The sequence below is a fragment of the Rutidosis leptorrhynchoides genome, chromosome 11 (assembly GCF_046630445.1).
Source record: "Rutidosis leptorrhynchoides isolate AG116_Rl617_1_P2 chromosome 11, CSIRO_AGI_Rlap_v1, whole genome shotgun sequence".
Classification (NCBI taxonomy): domain Eukaryota; kingdom Viridiplantae; phylum Streptophyta; class Magnoliopsida; order Asterales; family Asteraceae; genus Rutidosis; species Rutidosis leptorrhynchoides.
In genome coordinates, this window is record NC_092343.1 from 181,502,290 (window position 1) to 181,517,831 (window position 15,542).

A 15,542-nucleotide genomic window follows, 5' to 3' on the forward strand; every position below is an offset into this window, starting at 1 on the left:
CCCGGTTCCGGATTTTCGAACGTCCTTTCGTATAATTTAATATCTTGTACTTTGCGTTCCGCAACTTGTACTCTTGTCATTTTTAGACGTTTCTCATCAATAATTTGAACCTCTTTGATTGTATTTTGTACTTTTGAGCTTTTTGGTCATTTGCGTCTTTAATTCGTCGTTTTCGCCTTTTGTCTTCACCTTTTATTATTTAAACGAATATCACTTGTAAATAGAACAATTGCAACTAAAAGCTTGTCTTTCTTGAGGAATAATGCTATGAAATATATGTTCGTTTTTAGCATTATCAAGAACCTCTCGTCTGTATAATAATAATCTCAAAGTACTAAAGCATTCGTACCCCGAATGGGACTTGTCAAGGTCCATAGATCTATCTTTAGGATTCGCGTCAATCAGGGGCCATTTCCCTAAATTCTTAGGTTACCAGACTTGAAGGGTGATATGCAGTTTAATAATCCAACCATAGAATGTAATTTTAAGTACTTGTGTCTATTTCGTAAAACATTTATAAAAGAAGCGTATGTATTCTCAGTTTCAAATATATATATATATATATATATATATATATATATATATATATATATATATATATAAAAGGGAGTAATGAAACTCACAATACTATATTTTGTAGTAAAAATACATATGATGACACTGAACAATGCACGGTTGGCCTCGGATTCATGAACCTATATCATTCGTATATTTATTAATACACATAATTGTAATCGAACATATATATATTATTAGTGATAAAATCTTTGTATTAATAACTTTTATATATTTTATTATTTAATTAAATGTATTCATTTTAAATGAAAATATTAATATAGTTAAGTTAAATATACTTTTATATGATTATCATTTGTTTGTTGAAATTATTAATTATAATTATACTAAGATAATATTTGAAATGATAAAAATAATGATAATGAAAATACTCATATTAATACTTAAGGAAAATAAGATTTAATAATTCTACTAATTGTAATACTAATGATAGTTTTATTATTAAGTATTATAATAATGATAATAACAGTCTTATTACAAATGATAATATTAATAATACTACTTAATGAAATTATTAGTATGAATAATAATATTAGTAATAATAATAATAATCATAATAATAATATTAATTGTGATTATAATACTTATATTAGAAATAACAATAATGATAATACTCTTAGTTTGTTTAAGGATAACGATACTTCTAAAGATGTTGATTTTAATAATAACGATAATTCTAAAATTTTAATAATATTACTTTTATTAATATTGCTAAAGATGACTATAATAATAATACTTAAATGATAACCTTAACAATAATAAATACATTAATATTACTTATAAGATTAATAATGATAATAATGGTTATACTACTTATAATTATGATAATAATAATAATAATTACAATACTAATAATAATAACACTAATACTTAATAATAATAATAATAATAATAATAACAATAATAATAATAATAATAATAATAATAATAATAATAATAATAATAATAATAAGAATAATAATAATAATAATAATAATAATAATAATAATAATAATAATAATAATAATAACAATAACAATAATAAGAATAATAATAATAATAATAATAATAATAATAATAATAATAATAATAATAATAATAATAATAATAATAATAATAATAATAATAATAATAATAATAATAATAATAATAATAATAATAATAATAATGATAATGATAATGTTAATAAGGAAAAAATAAATTAAAATGACTACCTCATAGTGTAAGCCCCTTTTTAAAAAAAAATTGACGCAGCCTAGGTTCGAACCCGTGACCCCTCGTTAACCCGACACACCATTAAACCATCCCTCCATGCCCGCTTTTCTGTATTTATACCCAGCTCGTATATATATAAACGTTATGTGTCGTCACTCCTTCTTCCCCGTAACTCCAAAGGCCAAATCCATACCCCATCATATTAATTATCTAAATATTTGAATTATATTATGAATTTGAAACATAAACAATCTGTCGTGAATGCTTAAATTAACAGAAACGAAAGAAAATCGAAGGAATTTAAATAATACAGTTTAAAGACTCTATGAACAACTCAATCGTTGATTTTGAAATTGAGACTATTTTAGGCCATGGTTTCTTCTTGAAATAGTTTGAGAATCATTCCTAGAAACTTACTGGATTATCAATTGAACTCAAAACATTAAGATGATCTCGAATTTTGCCAAGAACTGCACGTTTGACTTTTTTGAATAATATCTTTGACTTCAAAATTCAAGTTCGTTATAAAGAATTGAAAGTTGAATCTTTGCAGAAAGATCAAGTAAAACATCCTTAACAAAACTACGTTAACACATTTTGTAATAGAATTCGAATTAGAGAAAATGAAAAAACAATGTAAGAATAGAGTGTCGTCAGTTAAAAAAAATTAATTAAATTAAATCAAATAAAAAAATGGATTAAGGTGATAACTAATAATGAGGATGAAGGAATTGAATGAATTACTCCATGTCATTAAGAAATTTGATTGATTTATAATCCAAGTGGTCGACATAAAATTATTCGCTCAGTAATAAAAAAATAAAAAAATCGAATTTCTACTTATACAAATTGGTACGATCGATTCTTTCTGTCTAATAATTTAGGAGACATAAACAAATTTAATCACAGTAAGATAGCTACTTGAAACAGATTTCCAATTATTTACCCGATTCCCTAATTTGTAAATATTCGGTATCCAGTATTATATTAAATAAGTAGTTTATTAATAATAATAATTATATAAATATTAATGATAATAATTAATAATAATATTATTAATTATGATATTTATAAAAATTCAGTATTAAGAATCGATATGATTAATGATACAAATGATAAATTTTATTATTTTTATGATAATGTTATTAATGATAATTACAAAAGTAATATTAATATTAATCATAATAACTAATAATATTACAACTAAATAAGAATTTTAATCGTTCTTATAATAATCTTTGTACTTTAAGTATTTACTTTGATAATCATAAACCCTAAATTTGTTGAAATTTTTAATATTTAATATTTATTAATATTACTAATATTGATATTAATATTAATAATGAATGTAGTAATAGTACTATTGATCATAACAATTATACTTTTAATTTGTAATTACATCTAATATATTTATATTACAATTTATTAATTATGTAATATTTAACAATCATATAATAACATTTATTAAATATTTATACATTTTATCAATATACATATCATAATAATTATGTTTATATATCATATGTATATTCAAATTACTATATATAATTATGTTTTACATATCCAGATTAATTATATACATCACAACAATTTAAATTCAAAGTATAACATTATACAATTAATACTTTGTTAATCGTTGACAATTTATGTTCGAAATCATTTAATAACAAGTTTTAGTTATTTTAGTTTATCTTTCTTAATAACTAAATCACATGTCAGTTCTCTACTATATTTATTTTACAATATATAATTATTTATATGTATAGTTAATTACATGTACATTTCTATTTATGTTTATAGGTTCGTGAATCATCGGAAATAGTTAAAGGTCAATGAATTCATGTAAGAAGTTCAAAAATTTCGAGACTCAACATTACAGACTTTGCTTATCATGTCGATTTTAAATTAAGATTAAGTTTAAATTTGGTCGGAAATTTTCGGGTCGTCACAGATAGTTGTGATTCTTTCTGATTTATATCAATAAAGAATAACCGTTGAAAATTACCTTTGACTCTTATCTAATTTAATTGCATGAATACTAATTTGCTTAAACTGTTAAGATAATCAAAAGATTTGTATTCACCCCCTCTACAATACTCATGTTGTTAATCAAGGGACCAACACTAGTTATGGTGGCTTTTCCTTTATCAGTTGGGGTTGAGATTCTATATCTTGGTTACATGATCATGAGTGTTTACACTTTGTTTTGCTTGATTGTTGTTCAATTTGGCGAGATCTTTTGGAGAAGAAAACTTGGTTCAAAAATACGATATTAAAGTGAAAAATACGCATCATTAACACATCCGCGAGAATTTATATCTCTTCCCCCACACTTAAGATTATGTCATGCCCTCATTACATGAAATCAGATAAAATGATGTAAATTTGAGGGGACAATATAGTAATGGGAACAAAGATACCTGGATGGAGAGCTGGAAGTTACGAAACGGGGTGACAGACGGCTCTTCACTGATGGTCATTCTTAGATTTTCATCACATAATGTTCAACAAATGGTACCTGTAATGAACACACGAGAAAAGAATAACACAAAATGAAAAACGTTTTCGGGTTTATTAAAAGTTTTCAAGTCTTTTTTGGATTTTTCAATTTTCAAGAAAAGTATACAAACTTTACAGAAGTACATGTGCATATTTATAAACGATTTATGCACTCGACTCAGTCTTCAACTCAACTAATGCTCGGATGGTGGTAGGTTCGATCGTTCACTTCATCGGAACATCCACTCGAAGATTAAAACCTAACTCCGGTCAACAACCAAACATCTGTGGCTTTTGATCCTCGATCAACTCGCTCAGCTTTTCCTTCTCCTTTCTAGATAGATTAGACACTAACCTATTCCTCAAATACTTATCCTTTTCAGACATAGGCTTTTGAACCCACCCATATAGCTTCATCATAGACCTATCAATCTTTTCATTATTCGATAAACTATGGTCTCCTTCTCAACTCTCCCCTCACACTTAATTGGTTTACCATTTCCTATCATATCTTTAGTGGGTTTAACACTAGCTACAACATTCAATGAACTGATGGGTGTGGGTGGTGGGTTAACAATATGCCTAGTCTGGAAACTCATTTGTTTCCCTCTATCTCTAAAAGTCGATTTCCTAGCTTTCACAACAATTAATGCACCTGCAGTTTCCAAAAACAATCTACCTAAGACAAGTGGTATAGCGTTATCTTCCTCTAAGTCCACAACCACAAAATCAGCAAGAAATTCTAATATCCTACTTTAACAATCAAATTCTTAACAATGCCTATCGGACTACAAACAGACTTATCAACCAATCTAATCCCCGTAGCCGTAGGCTTAAGATCACCTAAATTCAAACCCAAAGAATACGGCATAAAATCGGCCAAGAACGGAGTAAATTCGTGATAACCTAAAGCTGATCGACATTCGGAATTTAACATCAGGCCTGCCCGACCAGATCTCGTGTTCGCAAAAGAAACAAGGGGAGGGGCTTGCGATCGTGAGGCCTCCGTGGTCTGTTGTTCACGTTCGTTTTGCTTCGTTGCGCGACGAGGAAAACCTTCGATCAACACCTCGCGTAGGCGAGGCAAAATATACTATCGTGGTCGCGAATGGGAGGCCTTCAAAACTCATTTTTTGGCCTAAAAAAATTCCAAGTGTGTAGCTCGAACCCGACTCGAACCGAAATCATCTTTTCGGACTTTTAAGCTCTGAAACACATATAAATCACTAAGAACATCAAATATAACTCTCTCGAACCAAACGGCGTAAATCTTCATAATTATGAACGATAAATTTTCGATGTATATCTCGAAACTAACACGAATGAAACCGATAAATGTGAAGAATAATATGTATAAGCCGAGCAATATCATTAATTCTCGGACATTTAATGTTATATTACATAATATTTTTAAGATCATATATATATTCTATTATTAAATAATATATCAAGTCACAGTATTTTGTAGAGTAAGATTAATAAAAAGTGACAAAATATTTTTTTTTTTTTTTAAATGCTTCAAAATTGGCCTTTTTATTTCTCCAAAACAATACAAAGAACAAATTCCACAAATAACATATCTTATTACAACTTTTCACAATCATAAGGTTCCAAAGACACCAAATTATTGTCTAAATCATAACCTACCCTAAAGTCCATTTGAGCCAAGTTCCCATATATAGCAACATCCGAAGTTGGTCTAAATGCTAAGCACATAATATGCTTACTAGTCATCACAAACACATTTTCTCGACTCAACTCCACATCCGCCCCATCGAAATGCATTGTAAACTTAGGCACGTCGCTAACTTTTGTCGCTCGATAACAAAGACTCAACGCTTTTTGTGGATCTTTCAGTGTTCTCACGTTGATAGCACTACGAATAGTTGCCTCAACGTCTTCATATATATTCCTTGGTAACATTGTTAAAGTTGTGCCCGAATCAACGATCATATTCCCCTTCTGCAACGGTCTAAGGGATCCCAGGTTAACATCAAATCGTTTATTACCGACGCTTATTGCCTCTAATGTCACATAATAATAAGTTTTTGGTTCTTTTGGGACAAGTGGTGTAGAAACCACATTTGGACCAAAATCAATATCACCAAATGTCATTTTACTTGACTTGTTTTGTACTTCATCTGTTTTAGGATATGGAATTAAACAGTATGAAAATTTACCCGGTACGATGGAACGTATTTGCGACACTAAAGATTCGTTTCCGCCGCCTAAACCAACGATCCCTCCCCAGCTTGGTCGAAAAACACCAGCGTTACTAAACGAACACCCGAAAATAATATTTTGCAACACCTTATCACCTAATGTGACACTTTCTTTAGCGACGGTTCCGTTGCTAAATGAACCGTCAGCATAACTCTCAAAGAATTGACATTTATTCGTTTTGGAGCACTTTGTTTCAACTGTCGATATCGCCTTACACGTCCCGGAATTACAATTTACGGGTTCGTAAGTTGAAGATTTTTTCGGGTCGAAAATTGGTGCCTTATGTTCAGAACATTGAACACAAGGTTTACATTGTATCCAAGATAAATCGCTACCGGAATCGGCTATAGCCAAGACTTTATGTGACGGATCCCCGAACGAAATGTTCAAGAGAAACTCACCGTGATCGGGGATTATTTCGGTTTGGTATTTCGACTTGGTATTGTTAGAATTTTTATTTATACGCTTCGCGTTAATGAAAGAGCGTTGCAAAGTATGGCTCATTCGTTGGGAATAGCTCATAGAACCGTCGTAAAAAGGGGAATCGACGGAATCGCGATGAATGAGATCGATGGTAAAAGTACCACCGGTGGGTATTGCCGGAGAACAACCGGAAATGTATATAATGGATAGTGTTATTACTAGTGAAAGTGAAGAAAAAGTCATTTTGAACTTTTTAGTGACGAGTTTGTGTTATGAGTGAAGAATAATACCAAGTCATTTATATAGGGAAAACAAAGAGTTTGACTAATTATTAGAATAGTGAATAAAACATTGATTATGAATTTATGGTAATAGAATATTTTCATGCAAATTATATCACGTAATAATTAAAATATTGTTTTATGTATTTGTAACGAATTAACAAAAAAATATATGCATTGATGTTATGTAATTTGCTACGGTTGTTTGCCTTAAAAAAAGCGGAGTATAAAAATATTCTAGTCATATGATTAAATCATAAAAATGTCAATTCTACCTACTTTATTATTTATGTGGATTTTTTTAAGGCGTGCTTCCGTGACACAGAATAATTTATTTATAATGAGAACAAAATTTTTAAAATATTAATTTTACTAAATCTACACACGTAACGTATATTTTATTTTATATGTTGAAAATGGGGTACTTACTACATTAAAACAGATAAACAAAGGGTTTTGCTGACGTTCCGCCTGATACATATTTTGATTAACTCGAAATTTTCTAAATTATATTAACATTTTTATTTTATATTCATTAAATGCAACGGATAATACGTTAGCAAAATCTTAAAACAAAATGTAATTTTTAATAAAGACATTTATTTGTGGATAATTGAAAAATCATACTAGTGATATGCTGATATCTGTATAAAAACTTTGGTAAGTATTGAAAATTCAGATTTTGTTTACAAATCAATTTTAGTAAATACCAAAAAAGGCACCGTAATACTCGGCATTATTTTTTGTTTAATTATTTACTACATACGGATATACTATTCGGAAGGAAAAAACTTATTTCTTAAATTACTTCTTCAAAAAATGTAATTCATTCTATTATTAAGATGCACATTCTATTCTGATTATAGATGCAAGCAAAAAAAATTCAATCATAAATTCAAATGACCTAAATAAAGTATATGAATAGAAACGCTGCACCATTAAAACGAATAATAATTCACTCATAGTAGTAGAAATATATTTAGTAATTTCAGTTGCAACTAAACATTCTTCTATTACATACACAAAATTGTAAGTAAACTCAAGGTGCAATGTTTCAAAATTAGGTTCGTTTCTCAGTTCTTAATTTTTAAATTTTCACAATTTGATAAATCTATTAGAAAAATAGACGTTAATAAATTTAAAATGTATATGCACGCCATGCACAAATTTATATTATTTATACAAAATATTGATGAATATGTTAGTACCCACGATGAAAATATGACTTCAAAGTATGATTATCAAAATAGCTTGAATTGGTATATAACTTTGCAAAGCTTAACTTAACCAAATCTAGACCTAAATAAGAGAGAAAAGATACAGTTTTTTTTTTTTTTTTTTGAGAATAAATCATCAAAAATTAGCCACAAAACAGTGTTTTTGGTAACAAAAACATGACAGTCAGGAATGTTGACTTTTGCTTCTACAGATTGTTTTGGTCGACATTTGACCCTATTTTCTTTGCTTCATCACGAGCTATAGACGCCGAAAGGATTCCAAGATCACGATTTAAAAATGTCAAAGCGGATTCACATTCAGATATAATTCTTGTAACGGAAGATGGTTGACCAGAGATTGTTTCAGATGATCCGGCGGCCACAGCAGCATGCGAGTCACGTAAATTTCTTAAGTTCCCTAAGAACTGACATACATAACACAAACCCACGTTACAAGTTGGTAAAAACAGAGGATTTAATTTGCCATCAACAAATGTTGGAACAAAACATCATCTAACAATAGATTGATTTTGACTTGGTACTCGTAATTAACCTTTCTCTCTAAAGTTATAGCATAACCTGTTTGACCCATTAATGGTAACACATCATCCTAGTTGACAGTTTAAAAGGTAAAATGGGTCAAATTTGTCACTTCTTGATGCAAGTATTAATGCCCAACTTCTTCAATACATTCATTTGAAAACGAATAAATGACTTGTGCAAAATCGTTATTGAGCCAATCTTGAGACTTCATGCGAGTATCTTTCCTTTTAGCAGAATTTCAAAAATAAATTGACTTTTTTGGACTCTCTTAACAGAAACAACGCTAATATTAATATGATGATATAACTTTGAAACGTGGTACTTGAATACTTCACTTTTATTTTAGCAAACAAACGATTATAAACACATAACACGCTAATTAATACTTGTAATCCAAAACGAATTTCTTCCAAAGGTTACTGTTCACTTTTCGTATTTTCAGATCAACAATCCCCTAATGTACTTTAAAGAGTAGTTAAGATATTTTACTATGTTCCTTATAAGACGAAACATGCATAATGTATTTTTTTTATCTTTATTTTTTTAGAACGGCAAAAACATGCAAGATGTTGCAATTGTTTATCATCCAGAGTTACCAAAAATAGCTGAGATGGCATTAGTACGCAAAAGGGTTTCAAATAACTTTACCTTTAAGAGCATCTTGTACGCATCTAGCAAGCGGTTTGCAGCTGGTCCAAAGCCATGTAACTGTGGTACCTCCATCATATGTGTCCAAGGACGTATTTCCTAGAAGAATATATACAGAGATTTTTAAAAGTCTATATATGCACATGTTCTTGATTTGTGTATCAACGGTGCTCAGTTTTCCAACAATCAATAATGGTTTTAGGAAAAAAATAAAAAAAAAATAAAAAAAAAATAAAAAATAAATAAATAAATCATGACTACAACAGGGAGAAAAAAGATCAATATAGGGGGAAAAACAACCTTGGTGTATATAGTATTGAAGGATCTTGCAGTTTCTAAAAAAGATTCTAAATGTGCCCTCAGCTTCATATCCACCTCAGCATAATCCTCATCAGGGTTGTATGAATGCTACATTTGATCACATACAGAACATGAATATGTGAAGGTAATGCATCATAAAAGAGATCAAAACATAGAAAAGTCCGACCCCTTTTATTGATAAATTGTGTTATACATGATTACAAAATATTTTTCATACAATACTTAAATTTTAATTTTTAAAACATGGATTGAACAGGTTATTTATTTACGTTACACACTAAGCTACATTCTGACCCGTTTGAACCTATAGTTTTAACTATTATTATTTTTTTATCAAATTGACATGGAACATAATGTGAATCACCTAGTTCATAAGTAAATGGATTAGATACTTAAATTTGCATCCCTAATCTAAAGGTTCGTGTAGTAAAGAAGTAGATATAACCTTTGAAGCTAAATCATCAACCATCTCTTGTAGACTTGATAGTCTACTAGATTGACTGGCAAGTTGTTTTTCCAAATCTGCTATGTCAGGCCTGCAAATTAATATTAATATTCCAATAAAAATATGTTTAATTGTAGTCAAATGTATTACATACCTTTAAATTATAAGAAACTTAGGAAACTATTGTGGACCAAAAGCAAGTATCACTAACATTGTGAAATGATGGCTACAGACATATAGTAGGTTTAACTACAATTTTGCAAAAGTAGACATTCAGAAAGCAATAAGTAGTGAGAAAAGTAATAGAATTCACTAATAAATCTAATACTAATAATTTATAAGACACAAAAGAAAAGGTAAATAATTTAAGAATACCTATAATACTTAATATACTTAAATTAAATTGAAGGAATAGAGAACTCTATTGTCCTTGGCTGTTTATTTCAGATTTTTTATGCCATTCCCAACTAAAAACCATAGAACTTCAAAAAAGTAAGCAACGTTGAAGAACAAATGCATTAATGACTACATAACATATATACTATTGTTTCTGTATTTTAAAAGTATAGTTTTTTATGAAGTCTCTATTGGCTTTATTAATATCAGATAAAAGGCTTCATATACCTTAAAGTTCATAGGACGATATTGTAAGATGTAGCTATTTGTTAATACTAGGGTAATTTATTGTAGTTTATATAGTTTATATTTATATAGTAGTTATAAGATCTCATAAAAACACTCAAACAATTATATAGGAGTTCTTTGTTAATTTATTGTAGTTTATATAGTTTATATTTATATAGTAGTTATAAGGTCCTAGCATAGTTGCAATGTCCATTGTCCATAAGTGGAATTAGAATACTAAAAGCATTTGTCATGCAAGTAGTATTACTCCTTAGACCAACTAAATAATATATAGGATTCTTAGCACTACATACCAATTTACCATTTATATACAGTTTATAAGTTTCACGTGCTTTGATGTGTTATGCTATGCAGCCTCGATCATGGTCATACATAAATTTCATATATTTTTCTCTGATAAGGTCTTCCCCAATATATGCTACTAATGAAGTTTGGACCAGGGACCACTTATGAGGATATCAAGACGCAAACCACTAGACTATCTATAATGGTTCAAATATAAAAGTTTAAAAAAAAAAAAAAAAAAAAAAACAGTATGTGCCTCTCACGCAAGAATCCATCTAATTTTATAAACAATTTTATAAACACTAGTGAATTGTAATTTCTTTATAAAACTAGTGACAGCTGTAACGATTAAGGGTCAAAAAAATCTTACAATGGATATATGGACTGTATTTGAACATCAGCTGGGAACAGTTTGCATTCCTCGGAGAAAATTTGAGCTTGTTTTTCAGCAATAGAATCTATGAGCTGTATGTCCTTTGCTACCTGTTCATCAACGCTACAACAAGAAAAATCTAAATCACTGACAGATTTAGAGACGATAGGTGACTTGTTAATGTGGAAAATCAGTCAAAACAGGTAATTGCATGGGTCGAGTCAGGTTAGTAGGTTGACCCAAAAAAACTGTATCCAAATTTTTTTCGACAACTAGTAACATCGAGAAAAGTGATCTAAACCTCCATTCAGGATTATCAGCATAAATACTAGCTTCAACAAGATCTACAATCAGACGAAGCATCTCGGTCCGTTCTTCATAACTTCCACGTCCCTACATCCAACAATTATATTTAGACAGAGTTCACAAAAAACCATATCTATGTTAACCAGATCAATTATACTAGAGAAGATATACAGTCTAGACCTATTGCCACTCTTCAATAATAGTTTATCCAGGCCTAAAGTTATGGAAATTCACCACATTTGCACAAAGTACAAGTCCTGAAAACTAAGGGCTACAAATGAGTCAATTTTTTTACCAAGTTTGAGCTCAAGATGAGGTTTTAGAAGCCAAGCTCAAATTATATAACAAGCAGGGCTCAAGGTTATTATGGATTGGATTGAGCTCAGCTTGTTATAGATTTTGAGCTCGTCTTTAAAGCTTGGGCTCGAACTTAATAAACCACCTCAAATTAGTTTTCTATTATCTTCACATTTTGATAAATGGTGACATTAATTAACTGATTTAAATCATGTTGTGGTTACAAGAATGCCATACACTACAGAAATCTGCACCATCACATATCAACTGATACTCCAATATGGACAAGTCATAACTATAGTAACTACTACAAATGTCATGCCAGCCCAAGTGGATCTTTGTACTATTTTAGGTCTACTCCACAAAACTCAAATAAGTCCGCTTAAGCATCACTTTCACGGATGCTAAAAAATTCCAAGTTCAGTTTTTATGAAAATACAAAACATGAACATCATTTTAGCACTATAAACCACTAGAACCAAACACACGGATACATTTACATCATCATACTATAGTTAAGTGTTAATGTTCTAAAAATTTTACATCTATAACAGAAGCAATCAAATTTGATTCAACTGACATACATACACACAATTAAAAAGAAAAATCATATACTAAAAGGGTTTACAGTTTGGTAATATACTAAAAGGGTTTATTGTATGTTTTGGCTACATAAACTAACGTGTTGTTTGTAAGCTCTATTCATACAATAATAAGTTAAATGCTTACAAAAGACGGTTTTAAAACTTGATTACATACAATATAAGGTTTTAAAGTTTAATACATACAATAGTAAAAGATATAACGTCGTATACACTCCTAACTATAAACTAAAACTAAATAAAACAAAATTCAGTCACACATATCAAAAGCATCCAAAAAACCACATTCTTGTTTGAACTATTATACATATTAAACTCACCTGAATAGCTTCCGTATCAACGCTAGTTGTTATGCCAAGAAACTTTGCAATCTCTGCCAAATCTGTAGAAAAACAAACAAGTTCTAGGTTGGGTAGGTGTACAAAACTGACGTAACTAGATTAAATATCGGTATTTCGATATAATTCATTGGGCTTTCAACAGTCTGTTCTGATAAATTCTCTAAAATACTATCCAAACTTCAAACTATGGCGTGTGATTGTTTTTCATACAACCTCATCTATTACAGCAGAATTACTGCAGCGACAGCTAACTACTGGTTGATGTTTTTCTTCATAAAAAAATATACAAATGCATGTTCTTCAATCCTGACACTTCAAGAAATATTATCGGGTTTAAACAACAAAACACTTACTTCAAATAATCATTTACTACAGGTGAAATTATTATGCCAAGCAAATTAGTTCACTCTATCTATTTTTATGTCACATTTTTTTTGAACGGCGATTTTTGCATCATCGGATCATTTATTTCAACGACCCTCATCATTTGCACGTAACAAACACACGTTCGGGCAGAAACCCGAACCCGATCGACGGTACCCGGGAACACATCCATACGGGCAGTGTCCAGGTAGAGGTCCGTGAACGGATCGGGTAAAACCTCCCAGTCAGGCTTATTTTAATGAGACACTTTCTCTCACGAAGAGATTTAAATTGGTGACCTCAACCCAGGCATCCCATGTAATGTGGGGGGGTGAACTTGAGAATTAATTGTGTATGCAAAGATTCGAACCCGCGTCTCCCTAAGAAGAATGCGTCAAACCACTACACCACAGCCACAAGTTCATTTTTTATGTCACGTTGCCACTAAAAATTATCAGTTACATCTAAACTGTGCTAAAAATCATAGTAAATCAACAATTATTATATATTATCATATTGTATATTATATATTATATTATATAATATAATATAATAAATCATATCTATAAATCTGAAGTTGTTGAAGATATCAAAAGCAATTACATTGAATCCGTGAAGTTTCTTCATCTCGATCCATAGCATCACCTTGCAAATTCTGCTGAGAAAAAGGGGATTTATCACCTAATAACCTACAATTAATCAAGCATCAAGTATAATAATTCACCGAATTACATAAACCTATCAATCAATACTATTATATATACACAGATCTAAAATGTTTACTTGAAAAAGAGCCATTCGAGAAGTGAATAACGTTCCATGCCGGCAAAGAGTAGAGATTGAGAAGGTGCATTTGCCCTAGGGTACGATAATAGTGTTAATTTCCTCTGTATTTCTTCCATTTGCTTTGATGCCATTGATGAATTGGATTCGAATTTTGATTGAATTTGGGGGGATATTAAAATAAATGGTAATCGTTGTGGCTTTTGGTGACTGACTGTGTTGACTGAATATAGGCAACTGAAGGGTAGCCGGGTCGGTATAATAAAATGGTATGAGCGATCCGGTATGAGTTTGTGCAAGTTTGTTGAATCTTTCACACAGATACTATCGAAAAAAAATTTTTTTTTTTTGAAAGACAAGTTAATTTTATTAATTATGAAAAATTATACTATCGAAAAAATTACATATAATTTTTTCTTTTCTTTGAAAAAAAAAACATTTTAAATTTGAAGTGATAGTAATTTTGATTTATTTATTTATTTATTTATTATTATTATTATTATTTTTTTTTAAAAGACAAAGACTATATAACAAAAACATAGAGAGTACAACCAAAAATGAAGGCAAACACAACTCGCTAACACAAAACAAGCGAATAAACTACTAAACAAGGAGAGCACAACCGACACCTAAAACAATTACTAACACAAAAAACACCAAAGCTAACAAGCAAACTAAAAAACCTAGCACCAAACTATCAAACTAACATCAAACTAAAAGGAGACAATGAGATCCACACCTAGACGAAAACTGACCAAGCAATCAAATCCCTTCCACGTTGAATTTGTGAAGTGTAGTGATACCATGTTGCAGACGATCCATTAAGGGGTATTAAATAATATTTTTTTCTGCAAAAAACGAAAATTTTATAACAAACTTTTTCTTGAAAAAAGAAACAAGATACAAATAATAAACACGAAACGGGTAGGAGGGAAACTTTTTGGGTTAGTGATGAGAAGAATGATGAGATAGCACTGATATGACAATGTATTAATTAAGACATGAGTTCCGTGGTTATGAGATGTCTAAATTGAATTTTTAACTTCATTCAAAGTACACACAAAGATCGTTTGATAACGCTTTACTAAATAGAAACACGTTATAGTTACGGACAAAGTACATTTTTCTGCTTTCTTTTTAACAAAAAACATAATTTAAATATAAATAGATTTCAACA

General features: G+C 29.8%; 2 protein-coding genes across 2 annotated transcripts; both read right to left on the reverse strand.

Annotated features, from left to right (window-relative positions):
- Positions 1-4,685: 4,685 nt before the first annotated feature.
- LOC139875290 (aspartic proteinase CDR1-like) lies at positions 4,686-7,158 on the reverse strand. Its single transcript, XM_071862634.1, has 2 exons — positions 5,858-7,158; positions 4,686-5,019 (listed from the first exon to the last, which is right to left on the reverse strand). The coding sequence occupies exons 1-2, from the start codon at positions 7,156-7,158 to the stop codon at positions 4,686-4,688; spliced, it is 1,635 nt and encodes a 544-aa protein (XP_071718735.1).
- Positions 7,159-8,393: 1,235 nt separating this feature from the next.
- On the reverse strand, positions 8,394-14,663 carry LOC139877271 (AUGMIN subunit 7-like). The gene is made up of 9 exons (XM_071864680.1): positions 14,366-14,663; positions 14,186-14,271; positions 13,199-13,260; positions 11,975-12,066; positions 11,671-11,796; positions 10,371-10,461; positions 9,905-10,012; positions 9,605-9,703; positions 8,394-8,838 (listed from the first exon to the last, which is right to left on the reverse strand). Exons 1-9 carry the CDS (start codon positions 14,497-14,499, stop codon positions 8,620-8,622), a joined length of 1,017 nt encoding a protein of 338 aa, XP_071720781.1. The 5' UTR covers positions 14,500-14,663; the 3' UTR covers positions 8,394-8,619.
- Between the last annotated feature and the right edge of the window lie 879 nt (positions 14,664-15,542).